At 42.9% G+C, this 16,080-nt stretch overlaps 1 protein-coding gene across 1 annotated transcript in view; it reads left to right on the forward strand.

Moving 5' to 3' along the window:
• WSCD1 (WSC domain containing 1) overlaps positions 1-15,869 on the forward strand; it is a 30,291-nt gene extending 14,422 nt beyond the window's left edge. The window contains exons 5-9 of the mRNA XM_082776205.1: positions 2,882-3,003; positions 10,034-10,199; positions 11,720-11,884; positions 12,689-12,889; positions 14,734-15,869. Coding sequence (XP_082632331.1) covers positions 2,882-3,003; positions 10,034-10,199; positions 11,720-11,884; positions 12,689-12,889; positions 14,734-15,086 — 1,007 coding nt within the window. The 3' untranslated portion in view covers positions 15,087-15,869. The remainder of the gene's footprint in view (positions 1-2,881; positions 3,004-10,033; positions 10,200-11,719; positions 11,885-12,688; positions 12,890-14,733) is intronic.
• The last annotated feature ends 211 nt before the right edge of the window (positions 15,870-16,080 follow it).

The raw sequence follows: 16,080 nt of genomic DNA on the forward strand, positions 1-16,080 counted from the left end.
AGTCCCTGGCTCCCTCCCCAGTACAGCAGTGCTGCTCAGCTGCTGGTAGCATCCACCTGAGAAAGCTAGTGGCACTAGGGGAGGAAGGGCAGTGCAGTGACTGTGAGAGCAGCAGAATTTCAGCTGAGGAAAAACTGCACCCTTCTGCACCTGCTGCAAAGGCACAAAACAACGTGTTTAAGAAGCAGCCCTAGAAAGGGGTGCCTTGTAACAGAAGGGCAGAAAAATCACACCCACTAATATAATCTTTAGCTCAGACATGATCCTAAGCAAAGTAAATACTATGTGAGTGCAGCAGGAGAATAAATAGAGGCCAGAGAGAGAATTGCACTGGTACCTCTCCTAAGAGACAAGAACAAGACCACAGAGTTCTGCTTTTCCAAGGACTTCTTTCAGGCAGCAGCTGATTTTTTTGTTTCATGTTTAGATGGCAATACTTGTCATCTACTCGCTACGAGTCGTCTGTTCTCTAGTTGTCATTCAATTAGCTGTCATGGGAGACACAATAGATAAACCTTTGGGCCAACACAAGGCATATAAAATACCCCAACAGCTGAGCAGTCTTTTGGCAAGCTCACAAGACCCTTCGGCTGTTATTTGCTGAGAATAAGCACCAAGACCTTAGGTTGTGCCAGTATTGATGGTACTTCAGATCTTAAAGACAAGTCAAGGTTTGTACAATCATCTACCCAGCTACATATAAATTATATATCAAAGGCACACAGACCTAAATTGCTAGTGTCAGACTGACAGGCACATTGGCAGGTTTCCCAGGACATGCATCACTGTTTAAATCATCAGTGTAAAAATACATATATATATTTTACAGGAGAAAATGGCTTTTTTTTTTTTTTTTTTTTTTTTTTAAGTATTAATGAATAAGTCATCAAATTAATCTAGCCTGGAGCTAGATTTGTATTTTGTTTGCCCTTAGTAATACCTGATATTTGACTGTTTGAAGAATCCTACTGACACAAGTTAGCTGAGGGGCCAACAAAAGTATTAATCATGATGACTAATTGTGAAAATATATTGGAAGTAACTCTGAAACCGATACCATCTGTGATTTACAACAGGCAACACAGAAAACAGTTCTGGCACAAGGATGCTCCTAATGCAGAGCAGATGCAGAGGTGCCCCTGTTCAAACCTCTTGCAGCCAGGGGCTTTGCTGGCTGCTGCCCCACCCAGCTCCATAAGCTGCACAGCCTCTGTGCTGCAGGACTCGTGCTCCACCTCACGCTAAATAAAATGGAGTTCCAAGTCTGCAGCCTGGGACATTCCCTGGGGCAGGACATGGCCCTCCTCACCACCAGAAAGCAGGAGATGACACAAATGCAGCCGCTTCCAGTGTGAGCCATGTATTCCCTGGGAGCCCTGCTCCCTCTTGCATGTTGATAGGGGCAGGTAAAGGCACCTGCCTGAGCAGCTGATATCACTCTATGCTCATAAAACAAATATGTCCAAAATTAAATATTAGTGTGAGTTTTAGCAGGAAGTCTTTCAACAGCATCTTGCAAAACTGCTTTTTTATTCCTCGGTGCCATGCTTGCAATGACCTGATTGATCACCAGGAGATTCCTGTTCCTTCCCCAGCTTGCATTAAATTATTTGCACATCTCCTGAGTGATCCCAATATATAATACTGCTTCTAGTAACTGCTTTGAACAGTTATTACAGCAGTTATTGGGCAGCTTCTCCATAGATTTGTTCTTGGTGCATGCTAGAGAACCTGGGCCCTTCTGCCTGAAAATTCACACAAACAAATTTTCCCCTCAAAACTGTACTACATCTCTCCTGTCTTCCACCACAATACATCAGTTCTGGTGAGTGTTATTTAAGGCAGCCAGTGGGCACAGACCAGGATTTGGAAGACCCAAATTCATTTCCAAATTGACCTTTCTTCCTGTTAAGTCTTGTTAGGTAAATTATGTCAATAGAGTTGAGTTGGTAAAAAGACTTTTTCCACCTTTGTAAAGCCCACAGAATCTAATGAATTACATAAATGTGTGCATGCAGACATTTTCCGTTTTCTAACCCAGCCACACAGTGTTATTTTCTTCATTATCATTAGCTCATCTGTGCAAATGCATTGCCTCACCTGAGATAGTGATAGCTTTGGTTTTTTGTTTGGTTCCCTCAGGGGACATTTCTCTCTTAAGAGGAGGGAAAATTGTATTACTGCTTGTAAAAAGCATTTGGGCCAAATCCTGAGTTCACTCACAGTGACGCAAAAAAAATGGAGCAGTTCTGCCAAGCTCTGTGGCATTTATACAGGAGCAGGTCAGATCAGAGGCTGATGCTAAAGACTTCAAGAAAGCTATTCTCCCCGAACAGCTTACAAAAGCCTAGTTCAGATTCTGAAGACTGCAGCAAACTCCCTTGCCCTGAAAAGAAAGCGAGTGAGTGGGAAGAGGAGAGGGATATCTGCAACCGAGCAGATGTGCAGGAAGGTGAGTCCCTGTGGGGGCTTTCAGGATTCATTTAAATTCCTCTCCTTTTCTGGTGCAGATGATGTGAAGCTTTGTAGCTTTTTATCAGGGCTTTTAAGTCTTTCAGGGGAAAGCATGTCTTCAAAAGAAAACTGGCAGCTGCAAACAATAGCAATGCCCTCCACTGGTGGAATTTAATTTAAACTCTTTGCTGCAGCCCTACTTTCAGTGGTTAGTACAAAGCTAAAGGCATGTGCTCCTTTCAATACCACAGGATTTGCAACACATTTTTCTAGTGTATATCATGGTTTCTCTTATTTCTAAAGCATTTGGAATATAAAATTTATTTCATTATTCTTTAGCTTCTGAACCTAATATTGTTCTTTGTGATAGAGACAGGATACTATGGACATTGTTTTCTCAAGAGAAACCTATTTCATATCCCTGCAGGGAGGAATGTTATCTATCGAGGATGTTTTAGAGCTCCAGAAAATTTAACAGACACCTTTCCAGCCTCTTTGATACAGCCCAATTTGACGGTGGAGATGTGCTCTGAATTTTGCTCCAAGAAAGTAAGAACAGTTCTCATTTCACATCCTTTCTTCTTTTTGTTATTTTAAGTTTTAATCTACTAAGAGAATAGCAAAGATTAGTGCCTTAGAGCTCTGAATTTGTGAATGAATTTCTAAAGGACAAATCTCACCATGGTAAATACCCAGTGATGCATCTGGTCTGACCGTTCTGGAGTGGGGCAGGTGGGAGGGCAAACTACAGAGCCATGACACTCTGTATCATGCACAGAGAAGCCATTCCAAGTGACATTCTTCAACCCCAAGGAAACTGGTACCATTTCTGTGCCCCCATTCAAAGCACACCCAGCGCAGGATGTGGCCCCAGAGAGGTTTTGGCAGCTGCAGTTCATGTGGGAGATGTGTTGCCAGGGGACAGATGTGGGTCAGCAGCACCTCTAACATAGCTCCAGTGCTTTGGGGAGGCTCAACGGGCACACATGCAAGGCAGGCAGGACACCCACTGTGTCCCCAGCAGGAGTCTATCCCCATTTGCTCCCTTATGAGGACAAACCATGGATTTTAGTTTTGAGGTATCAGCACACAGTATTCTATAGCAGTGTAACTGGGTCAGCTAGGAAAAAGATACAACCTTCATTAAAAAAAAAAAAAAAAAAAGAAAAAAGCTGCCAGAGGAGGAAAAAAAAAAAAAGCAGATAAGCTTACTAAGAGCAGGTGGGCTTTCCAGGTACTTCAATACACACATCTCTTTCCTCACAAAAAGAATTTTTGCCACTTTCACTGTAACACAAAGAATTTAAATCTAATTTATTTTAACTTCAAATGGAGTCATTGTAGAACTTCTTCATTCCAAGACAGAAGACCACCAGAAAGCAACTAAGGAGTTCAGTTGTGTGCTTACTGGCTTTTGGACAGAAGGTGTGAATGGACATGCTAGCATCTGCCTTTGTGCATGCCCTGGGGTTACATCATCACCTTTGTGCTCCCATTTATCAGTGTTATACCATGGACATGAAAACAGAAGTTTGGTGAGCTTGGGTATCCCTGTGGGAAAAAATGTTTGGCCCATGACTATATCTGCTCTGTGGCTGTTGCTGTGGTTGGGTTCCCCCCCTCACCCCTAACTCCCATTGGGCCTGTTTGTATCTGTAGAGTAGTGTTTTCTCAGTGGTCAGATTTAGCCTGCAGCCACGTGCAGCCTTAGAACTAAGCCGAGCATTCAATTATTTTGTCTTCTGGCATCACAAAATTTATTAAAACTATTATGGCAAGAACAAAAATTCTTCTTAGTTACTACATAATTTTAGTTGCTTTTATACCATGATGGGAAAGCTTTTCCTAGTCAACCCATTGTCTATACCAGCTCATCAGTACAGTGTTTTGAGAATGCATTATGGAACTAATTCTGCGCAGTGAGCTGCAGTTAATCACCTTTATATCCTACACGCAGTGCCTCACAAACATGCATACACACACACACCCTCCATCCACATAAACATTTAGTAAAGCAGGACTTTGTGAGCAATTGTTTCCAAGATCTGCAACTGATGTATTTCTTAACCGTAGGGGAAAAAACATTGAATCTTTCTGTATTGAAGTTTACCCACAGGTAACATTTTATTAATATTTATTGATGGTGCAATTACTGCTTCTGTACCTGGGAAAGTGTACAAAAACTCAGGATGATTTTTTTTTAGATGTGCTTATACACAAAGTTAGTAATTTTTAAGCATAGTCATAATATTGTGGTTTTGGGAGATGGCTTTTCTGAAGAAGTGGACTTTCCGAAGTTTATGTTCCTTCAAAGTTTTCTGGCCCAAAAATGGAAGCATCTGAAATTCCTGCTGAGAAGTGTAGGTAAAAGACCAATACCAAATGTTCCTCATTAGCCTAGCAATTGAACAGGACCAGGAGAGCAGCAGGAGACTATTCATCTCCAAGCAAAACACTACAAAAACCAAACAAACACACACACACAAAAAAAAAAACAAAAAAACAAAACAAAAAAAAAAACAAAAAAAACCCACAGAATTACACCTTTGGTGAAGGAACATGAAAAACCAGTATCAGCTTTAAATGCTACCAAAGCAAGTCCTATTATGGCGGTGGAAACATTCATCCCAACTTTGGTTCCTTTCCTTTCAAAATAAGTTGGACAACTTCCCAACTGTTATAGACCTTCTACGGAATTAGGAAAGCACTGTCATTTCTGTCTTTTTAGTCTAAACTATTATGCTGTAAAGAATAATCCCACCAAATCCTATACAACCTGAAAACCTAGTGGGCTTTTTAATAGGACTAGTCTGATGCCTAAATTTAAATACATAAATAAGTCTTTTCCTATTTGGGACTCAGAAGAAAAGCAAACAGACATACCACATCAATTTGTGAGCCTCAGAAATGGCAGCTCCATCCTTTGGAAATGTATGAGATATGAATTCAAGGAAACAACTTTAGATGATACCTGCTAAATAGCCTTAATTATCTATTTCTTTCTTAATTAACAGAATGATGACATGTCTTAATTGCAACCTATTATTGCCCTGTAACAGAGCCATGAATGTGTTTCTTTGCCAGGTCCCTTGGCCAGAAGTAATAATTTTCATATATATTATTTTATAAGCCAACATACATAATAAATAAGCCATCTCCACTTGAATTTATATTTTTAAGTAATCATTCCTTTTAACTCCCAGCTGCTGTATATAGTTATATATAATCAAAAAAAACCTTAAAGTACACTAAGTCTGGAAGAGAAAACCCCACCATTTCAATGCATCCAAAAACCATGGCAGCAAATTTGCAAACATGACCACCTCCAAAGTGTTTCTTCTGGTTTTTCATTTGTTTTGTTTTCCAAGAACACACAAAAATTCTAATTTCAAAAACAGACATGATATTTTGGTTTCCAGATGTAGATACATCTGTTTTTTACTCATAAAAAAAAGACTCTTGGGATTTTGATTAAAATCCCATTATAGAATATTTCCATACCCTCATTTGGATTTATTTATTTATCTTAATAAAGGCAATAAAATGGATAAGTAGGCCAGAACCTCAAATGGCACAGATAACTACAGCCCCAGTGACTTTATTCCAGCACTGGGAGAGGAGTATTTCAGATCAGGGTCACACTGGGTATAGCAGTGCATTCATCTATTGTCCCCTGGCCCTAATGGATTACAACATAAAACAAGTCAGCATTTTTACCCAAGCGGTGATTTGCTCTCTGGTGTTTTATTCCTTGCTCTTATAATATCCAGGTCAATGAAAACTTGATGAATGACTTCTAGGCTCATTGTAAAGTGAACACGCCGTTTTTTAAAGTAAACCAAACCCATCATTTTTACTTAGGAGAGAAATTTTCATCTACAATTAGCCCCCATTCTCTTATTCTTTTCTGTAGATTGAGAGAAATAAAAATAACTATCAGACAGAAAAGTTAGCAAAGGAAGTTGGAAAGGAGTTGAATTTAGCAAAGTAATCAGAGTGAATCCAGTTGTGTATTTTTAACCTATTCATAACTCTTAATTTGAAAACAATCTAATAAAAACAATCAGTATCTGAATCATCATAGTATCTGTGTTGCTCTTGGAGAATGACAGTGTAAGTGCTGTAAGGAAATTTAACTAACATTCAACGTTCTTTTAGATGTTACCTGACATCAACTCTCACTGTGCTACAGCTTGCAGGATGGACACCCTAGCCTGTCAGTGCATGCTCTAAAGCTCCATCCAGAAAAATGCCCCTTCAGGCACCCACAGATTTCCCTCGCATTGCATGTGTTTAACTGAAGTGACGCATTGAGGATTTGTGCATTGGACCTGAGAAGGACTAGTCCTGCACTTAGGAGTGTGGTTGGTTAAAGCAGTAACCACAACGTGGGGCTGAGTGCAGTTGATGGCTTGTAGCTGCTGATTAAATGCGGACAGGAAGACAAGGCTGAATACACTGTTTTACAATCATTCAGTGTGCTGCTTCAGTTAGATGCAGAGTATGAATAATGAGTTGCTGAACACAGTACTTTGCACTGATGCTGTGGGTCCAGGTATGATCCCCTCAAATACCATAGCACCTCTTCCATCATGCCTTATGATCTGAGACCTGCTACTCATCAGGCCAGCTCCCAGCTTCTCCCCTTTCCCCAAGCACATGCTGAAGCTCAGAGAGCAGGCACCTGTGTGGTTAATTTTTATGTAAATAAATGTAAATGTCCATTACTGAACCAAGAAAGGCTCTGCTTTTCAGGGTCCAATCATGCTGCTGAAACCTTAGTGTTGTAAATAAAGCAACTTTATTGTCTGAAATTTTCCAGTCACTTTACAAACATACAGGTACGTCAGTTTAAAATACTTGATGAAATAAAACAATTCAAATTGCTGAAAGTAAGATAATCTTCTTTTGATTTAAAAATTGCTATCATATTAAAGCTAGTAGAACTGAAGGAGTAGGGAAAGAGAGGTGAAAGAAGCAACTTTTTTTTTGTTGTTGTTGTTGATTGCTGTTTGCAGTTGGCAAATATGCAAGGATTTGACACTTCAATGGAAAAAGGCACTGTGTCCTAAGTGTAAATTAGTGACCAAAATGTAGTTCTTACCCTAAGCAATGACATTTTATGTCGCTAGAGAAAGGATTCCTGAAATGCGCTAACAGCATGATTTCTCCTTTCAAGACAATTTTCAGACTTTCCTTGAGTCTGAAAGGCCACCTAACACCACAGAAACAGGAGGGAGATGGACTGAACTCTTCCAGAGCATCGGTAATAAGTTTTGCCAGTGCCTGTGTTTGCACATTAGGGTTGTACTGCCTATGCTAAATTTACATCAGGGTGCTTAAACACTCACAGTTAGCAAAGTATCCACAAAGAAGTGTCAGAGGTGGCATCAGGTGTGAGATCGCATCAGCACTTCCAGCTGTGCAGGATAGCACACTCAAGCAGCAGGAGATACAAGAAACATCCCCCATCACTTGTATCGCAGCCAGCTCTATTAGGTCACAAATACGTGACAGAGGCAAATACATCCTTCTCTCTTGGTTAATCTGTGCTGGTAAGGACAGCCCTTCACCCTCTGCCAGCCTGGTGCTAGGACACTCATTTGTTTGAGGTCTTTTCCAATTCCTCTTCCTGAAGGTTGATTTAAATGAGTGATACAAGTAGGAGACACCCATGTTTTTCATTCCCCATCCCAGAAATACCTCTTTGCTAGATGCTTCATATGGTATATACCACTAGGATTACCAGACTTTGAAGTTAGGTGCTGATAAGAAGAAACAGTGGAGGCAAGAGGCGTAGCATCAGTAGTAAGGCTACAGGAGACAGCAGGAGCTGAGTCCAGATAAAGGTCAATGCTGCTGTTTATGGCCAAAACCAGAGCCCTGCTGCAGGAAAGCTTGGGAAAGACATTGAAAGACCCACACAAAGAAACACAAAATAGAAAAACAGCAAGAGATTGCTCTCATAATACTGCCTGACCAGCAGAGAGGCCACACACATGTGGGGGATTAGCCTGGCCACTCATGACCTCTACAAGGGCCAAACACTAGCCCCGAATCTCTCTTCCCTGAACTACCTTTAGTCACAAACAGCATTTCAGAGTGATTCCAAAACAGTACTATATTATCCCAGGCTTTTTTGCCTTTACAAAAATGATTGCACAAAGATGCAGAAGTAGAAAGATGCACATGCTTAAGTCTTGTAAAAAAAATCTCCGACCTTCCAGAAGAGTAAATCCTTTGCAGGTGCCACTTGGCATGAGGTAAAAGGCCCACTGTTATTCTAGGCTGTGCTTGAGGGCCAGGATGTTTATTAATTTCTCCAGTGGAGAGACACTGCTTCAAAATAAAGGGAAAAATCTGTTTGCAAGCAGACACAGAACTCTCGCCCTTGGATCAAATCTGTAAATAGTTTTTGACAATGTCATATCTCATTCACTAAGCAAATGTTGGCTGTTTGGGCACAGATGGCACATGTGTTTTATTTGACTCCTTATCAGAGAAGGAACGCGTGGGGAAGAGTGAGAGATAAGATGCTCAGCAGTCCTGGCATGTGCTTCCAGAGGCCAGAAGACTTTTAAAAGACAAAAAGCGTTGGTAGGGAATAGGTGGAATTGAATGCTCTGTGCTTGAATAACCTGACCTTCCCTCGGCCACTGTCACTGAGGCCGGGCCCTTCCCCGCATGCTGATGTGCAGCATGTCACCCAGCGAGCTGTCTGGGAGGCTTCCAAACTCTGAGAAAACGAAAGCCCAGTCTTCCTAGTAAAGAGGAGGAAGGCTGAATTTTAGGGCAAATTTTTGCCAACTAATGAATGATTTTTTCATGTGGAGCATGTAATCACTTCCAAATTTCTTCAGCAAGCAACTAGCACACATTTCCCTCTAAAACTGGTAGTTACTTGGAATAAAAGTTACTTGGCAGTTTGAGTAATTTTTCCAAAACATGTACACAGTAGCACTCAAACCCTACACCAACCCCTCTATACACAGTAGTGTTTTTCAAACTGTGAAGGTGTCACAGCAAAATGCGTACCTTATGGCTTTATTTTATTTTTATTTTAAACATAATTGCAGCAGTTAGTGGGTCTAAGTTCCTTTTTCCTTTTAATTTTTTAAGGTTTCTTCTGCACAAACTCTGGTGAAGTCAACAGAATGTGTCCAACCTTTTACCAGATGACTCCTCAGTTTGGAGGACTATAAATGGAAGTTTAAAACATGATACAAGTCAAAATGCTCATTTTGGGGGTAAACACCTTTTCCCATACTGCAGTTTCAAATGGAGTTACATACTAAAGACTGCAGGAATATTACCAAATGATATATTTAAGAATAATGAAAAGATAGTATTGTGACTTTTCAAACTTTACAAGATCTGTCTAAAAGCTATTTTTAAAGAAATTGCCATGTTAAAGGCAGTAGTATATAAGAAGCGAGATTTACAATGATATATCAAAGACTGCTTTGATCTTGACAGTGGCCTCGTGAAAATTTATTTTTCCTTTACATAACAGGAGTATTCCCCACAGGCTGCTGATGCTGTGGCATTTATGCACTGATCTATTTTCTCTCATTAACAGGAATTTCCCTTGGCAGTCATCCGAGGGCGGGAGTGCTACTGCGGCTACCCCACTGGGCGCTTCTCACTGCACGGTGGCGCAGACAGGCAGCTCTGCAGCGGGATGCTCAACGTCAGCTCTGCTGCCAGGGGGAAGTACTGCCTGGTCTACCAGACGCCGGTGCAAGGTACAGCTCCAGCCCTGCCATGCCAGGACTGGACCCCCTACTGCGGGAAAGAGCCCCCCGCACTCCTTCTGCCTCTCCCTCCTGCAGCAGGTGGGAGCCATTCAGTTTACAGCAGTCTTACCCTGTATGACTAATATCACAACAGGAATTTAGATGGCATCCCTGCTCTAAATTCCCGTCTTGCAGTCATGTTCGTAAACATGCATCTTTCCAGGTATTATTTCCAATCATTCTCTTGTTAAATAGTACAGCCTCCCCATCAGAAAAATGATTTCGCAGATGGAGAGAGAAGGTAGAGCCTGGGGAGCCAAACCCCGAGACACCTGGGGACAAGGACCCTGTAGTCTGGTTTGAGTCCTGTTCATTGAGCGTACGCCCAGCCCCCTGTTAAGCAGAGACATCAAGACAGCTCTGCAAACTCTAATTCTTCTCTGCCCACCTTCCTCCAAAATATTAATCTTCACGTGTGTCAAAGCCAGAAAATAAAGCAGACAGTAAGGCCCTAATCCTGTAAACTATCAAGGCAGAACCTGTAGCTTTTTCCATGTGGTGATTTACACCAAGTTCAGCAAAACTATTCACAAATTTAAAATTAAATTCTGTGCTAGGTTGGTGCAGTTCCCCATCCCATACCCTCTTTTGTTTTTCCCCCCTTCATCTTTCAATTCAGAGGCATACTGCAGATAACAGCATGTCAAAAGGTCATGCAAGAACACTCACTTTCATGAAATCGCTAGCATCTACCACATCTGAGTAGATCAGGAGTAGCACAAGACAACCTTTTCTGGACTATGCTGCACTTACTGGATCCATGGATCCATCTGTAGGCTACTTTGAAGAATGAAAAAGGAGTGATTTCTGATCTATTTCCTGGCTTCTTTTTGTACAGACACAGAGAGCTGGGATTGCTTCTCACACTCTACCCTTACTTTTAATGGCATGTTAAGCAATAGAGTTAGTATTTACAAAAACTAAGTGTAGGAGCTACACTTAGTGTACTACTTAACGTAGGAGCTGGGTTCTAGCCCCACCAGAGATCAGTGCAGCACAGGCATCTTAACAGCCTCAGGCCCTTTTCTAGAGAAGAATAGTAGTCTGGATGCTTAGTTGAGTGCCAGCTCTTTTCAGTAGGAGGGGTTTCTTCTGTGCTACAAAATTTGCAGTTTTCGGGTATAATGGCACATTTGGGGTTTCACTGCTGCTTGCCTGGCAGGCTGGCTCTTCAATTAACAGACAGGCATCAAGGGACTTTCATCAGAACTTGCTGGCAAGTAAAATGGTTTGCTGTAGCTCTAAGAAAAATGCACTGCCTAACACAAAACCAGCAAAAACCTTTTCTGAGGTTTTATTTTCTCTTATGGATGAATTAATTTTGGGAAGTAGCTGACTCACAACTGGACTCAAATTGATATCCTATATTTGAAAGGGAGAAAGAAGCAATACACCCTGTAATCTAGGGCTGCCACTGGAATTATTAAAAAGCCACAATGCTAACAATGAAATATCTTTTATACTTGCAGACACCCGCTGCACAGACAGAAAATTCTTAACCACTAAATCCAAAGTGTTTGTTGCTTTGTCGAGCTTTCCTGGAGCTGGCAACACATGGGCTCGCCATTTGATAGAGCATGCTACGGGCTACTATACGGGCAGCTATTACTTCGATGGAGCACTCTACAACAAAGGTACTGCTTCAGGGGATGGGACACACAAAGTGCTTCAAGGAACAGGGTTTTACTTCCGTGCTCCAGCATCCTTCTGCTTGGAGCCAACAAGGGCGTCACTGTCATCACATCTGATCCAATTTAAACACGTGTCTAGAATAAGTGGTCCCATGTGGTGCAGGCAGCAGCAGGGACTGCTCCAGCAACGTGCTCAGTGGGCAGATACTGGCATGAACAGCAGTCTGACCCGTGTTCTGTTGCTGTGTACTTGCAAGCATGCAGCTCCCATTTAAAAGAATGGTCCAAAAGACGAAGTTGACCAAACCCTGAGGTTAAGACACTTTAGTAGCACATGAAACAAGAGTGTTTTTTGTTTGTTTGTTTGTTTTAATGTTACTAATTCTTCTGGGAGGCCAGTACCCTGAGGAGGGAGGGTAACCTTGATGTTTATCATGCACCGAGAACTAGCTTCACAGAGAGCAACCCTTTTGTCACGAGTGCCTACCAATTCCTCCTGAGCAGAGGAAAGCCTAGCTTCCAGCATACAGCCCAGCTCAGGTGACCTAAGCAGCTGAGCTCCAGCCAGCCAGAGACAGGGTCCTGCTTACAGCAGCTGTGGAGGAGCTTGCAAAGTGGCTCCAACTCAAATCAGGTTAATTAGCCATGCAGGTGGCCAGCCCTGGTCTCAGGTACTGGGTGGAAGGCTTAATTGACTGGTGTTTTCACAACAGTTTTACACTTCTGTAGGGATTGGTTTAAGAACATGAAAATGCATAAATACATGAAAACAAAAACAAACAAAACATATCATGTCTTGTAAAACAGGTTTTAAAGGAGAAAAAGACCACTGGAGAAGTAGAAGGACCATCTGTGTGAAAACTCATGAAAGCGGCAAGACAGAGATTGAAATGTTTGACTCTGCCATCCTGTTGATAAGGAACCCGTACAAGTCGCTCATGGCTGAGTTCAACAGGAAATTCGCTGGGCACCTAGGCTATGCCACGGACCGCAACTGGAACAGCAAAGGTAGTGTGTCAGAGCACCCAGTGCTGCTGTGGCATTCTGTGACAGGGGTAACACCGTGACAGGATGCTGAAACCTCAGTGAGCACTGCAAACACTCAGTGGAACTTGAGTCCCATCACAGCGCAGGACAGGCCCAAAAGTCTCAGGCCTGCACTCTGGGAGTGGACATGGTTGGGCCACACCTCTGCTGCAGAGATGCACTGCAGCTGCAGGCAGCAGCAGTATTGCTACCAAAGTACTGTGTGGCAGAGAAAACACATCCAGGCACATGAGCCCAGTGTGCAGCCCATTCACCAGGCTACGTGCCATGAAGAAAGTTTGCCCCTGCAGCACGTAATAACCTAGAGAAATCTAATTTAAGATTTAGAGGATTTGATGGAGCATGACTTTCCTGAAGGCAGTTTTACAGCACTGCACAGGTGCTAGTGAAATGCAGATAAATAAGGATAATAGCAGTAAGGAGACTTCAGATTCAGCATTCCTTGAACACATGAAAGGACTTCAGAGTGTGACTGCCGCACTTCATGCCTCCGACTAGCAAGCTGGATAGCAGGACTGTGATTTCCTTGCTGCATACAGACTCTGCAGCACCGAAAGGATTCAGCACGCATTTCTCCTTTCGTATGTTTTAGACGTAACAGATATGGCTTGGCAAACAACATAGAACAGGGCTCTGGGGATGGCAGGGAAGTGTCCTCTGTCACAGCATGTTTATTTCCCAAGTTCATATATCACCTTTCATCAGTCACAACTCAAGACTGATTCATCAAAAAGCAGGCAAAATAGCCCTTAGAAAAGAGAAAATAAAGACTTGACGGAATGGCTTTCCTGTGCTACAAACTACAAACTGTAATATTTCAGCCACAATTTCTCCTTGTCCAGCCCAAAACTCAGACTATATTTAGCCTCAGAAAATTATCACAACCACCCAGAAGAGATTAAGGTGTCACCCAAGGCAATAGCTGGGAAAGTAATTCAGGAAATTTTGTCCTGGTGATGCTGACAAGTGACCATAAATCCCTCCCATGTGCCAGGAACACAAGAGTCTTCCCAATTAATCCTATTTTCTAATCTCCCCAGAAGCAATCAAAATGCTGTATTATTCAACAAATCTGGAAGTGAGTGAGGACCACCTCAGGCCCCAGCAAAGATCAGGGTCCTGATGCTGCATGTGTGTGTATTTTTATATACATATATATGTAAATATAGAATTGCCCTGTCTCTTTCTCAAACAACATTTGAAATAGAGGTAAAAGGGTAGGAAGACTATAGAGGCAAAAGAATCTGATTGAAGTTACGTGGCAAAGCACTGCTCAAACCAGTGTCTGAGCAGGACCTGCTCAGTGCCCCTTCACTGCTTTCCTCCAGTCACTTCTCCCTTCTCTTTTTGCCCTACTCCAGCCCCTGCACAAAGCTGCCTGCTTGCATGCACAGAGTAGAGCTCAAGCCCTAAAGGCAAGACACATTAAAGATGCAAAGTTGCAGCTCTGCCTGGCCTTGTCCTGACCCTCCCAAGGGGCTTCCCGTACAGCTGAGTTTCTCCCAGCACTGTTAATGCCCCAAACCTGCACAGTCTGGGTGACTGAGGGGCAGCAGGGTTAGGCATCCACATCCACACCATCACTACTTTGAACAGGGAAAGAACAGCATCCGCCTCCATACCCAAAGCTGGAAGCAGAGCTGCTGTACCTCTGCAGCTGGCCACATTGCCTTCTCCAGCACACACCCACCCACCAACATCATTCCACGGCCAGCACCTCTACTCCTGTACCAAGGTAAAATTTAAAAAACTGGGGAAAGTATGGCTAACATTGTCTTATTTCTCTGTTTTTCCCCATCAACTAGAGTGGCCTGATTTCGTGAACAGCTATGCCTCCTGGTGGGCCTCCCATGTTCTGGACTGGCTGAAGTATGGAAAACGCCTCCTTGTCATCCACTATGAGGACTTGAAACAGAGCCTCATACCCAAGCTGAAGGAGATGGTGGAGTTCCTCAACATGACAGTGACAGAGGACCGGCTGCTCTGTGTTGAGAACAATAGGGATGGGAACTTCAAGCGGTCTGGTGCTAAGCAGAAGAATTTTGAGCCATTCACCCAGGAAATGAAAGATCTTATCAACAGATACATCCTGACAGTGGATGAAGCCCTGAGGGGAAGAAACTTCACAGGGCTACCCAGAGAGTATGTGCCAAGATGATAGCGTGGTAGCACTCAGCTATGTTTAGAAATATATTCTTTTTTTCATAAAAAAGACCTGTATAGCAGCTAAAGCAAAGATACTTGTGGAATCTGCTGAGTAATGCAAATTCTCTCTACTCTTGGATGTTCTTCAGGGCACTAAGATCTCCAAAAGACAAAACAAAGCATAGAAATTTGGTTATAGACCAAGACAAAGATACCAGTGTCTGCCTGCGTGTGCCCCTCTGTGTGCGAACAGCCAGAACTCCGCAGCAAAGTGATGCTGCTCCTGCAGCAGGCATCCACCACCAGGGCTGCTGGGGATTTCACAGCTACTGAGTTGGAAATGGGTATATGTAATGGGAGAAAAAAAGTCTCAACACTGACAAATGATTTTCAACTGAGCACGTAAGACAATAAATTCTGTTCTTCTCAGCATGGTCCATGGCTTCCCTCTTCAGGTTTGCTGGCCAGGACGGGCTCCAGACTCCCTGTGGGAGCCAAAGCAAGCCCTTACTAGGCAGGGTGAGAGGACCAGGCCCCCCAGGGAGCACCAATGTGGTCTTGACAGATGCTGAAGCCTGCACCACCTCTCTCCAGAGCCAGCCAGCAAGGTGCTCACCTCAGCTACTGCCGCTTGCTCCCCTTTGTGCCAGGGAGCACCCGGTGCTCAGCAGCCACCAGCGTGGAAGCTTATGAACGGCACAGCCTAAGGGACTGCAAGATGCTTCTGTTCATGTGAAATAAAGGATTCCTTGAAAACCTGCCTGAAAACAGTAGTTTTAATAAAATAAGGAGTTTGTATAAAGGGAGCTGGGTTTCCTCTGTGTGTGTCATTTGTGCTTTAAAATAAGTAAATAGTCCCACTCCACACAGCTCCCTGTTCGTGCTTGGGGCACTTCCCCCCAGCCTCTCCCTCCAGGTCTTCCCCAGCAGCCAAACTACCACGACAGTGGTACATTTACAGCACTGAACAGATTTACAATGAAAGCCAAAAATTTTCTGCCATTTAC

The sequence above is a fragment of the Aythya marila genome (genome assembly GCF_965140915.1).
Source record: "Aythya marila genome assembly, chromosome: 20".
Lineage (NCBI taxonomy): Eukaryota > Metazoa > Chordata > Aves > Anseriformes > Anatidae > Aythya > Aythya marila.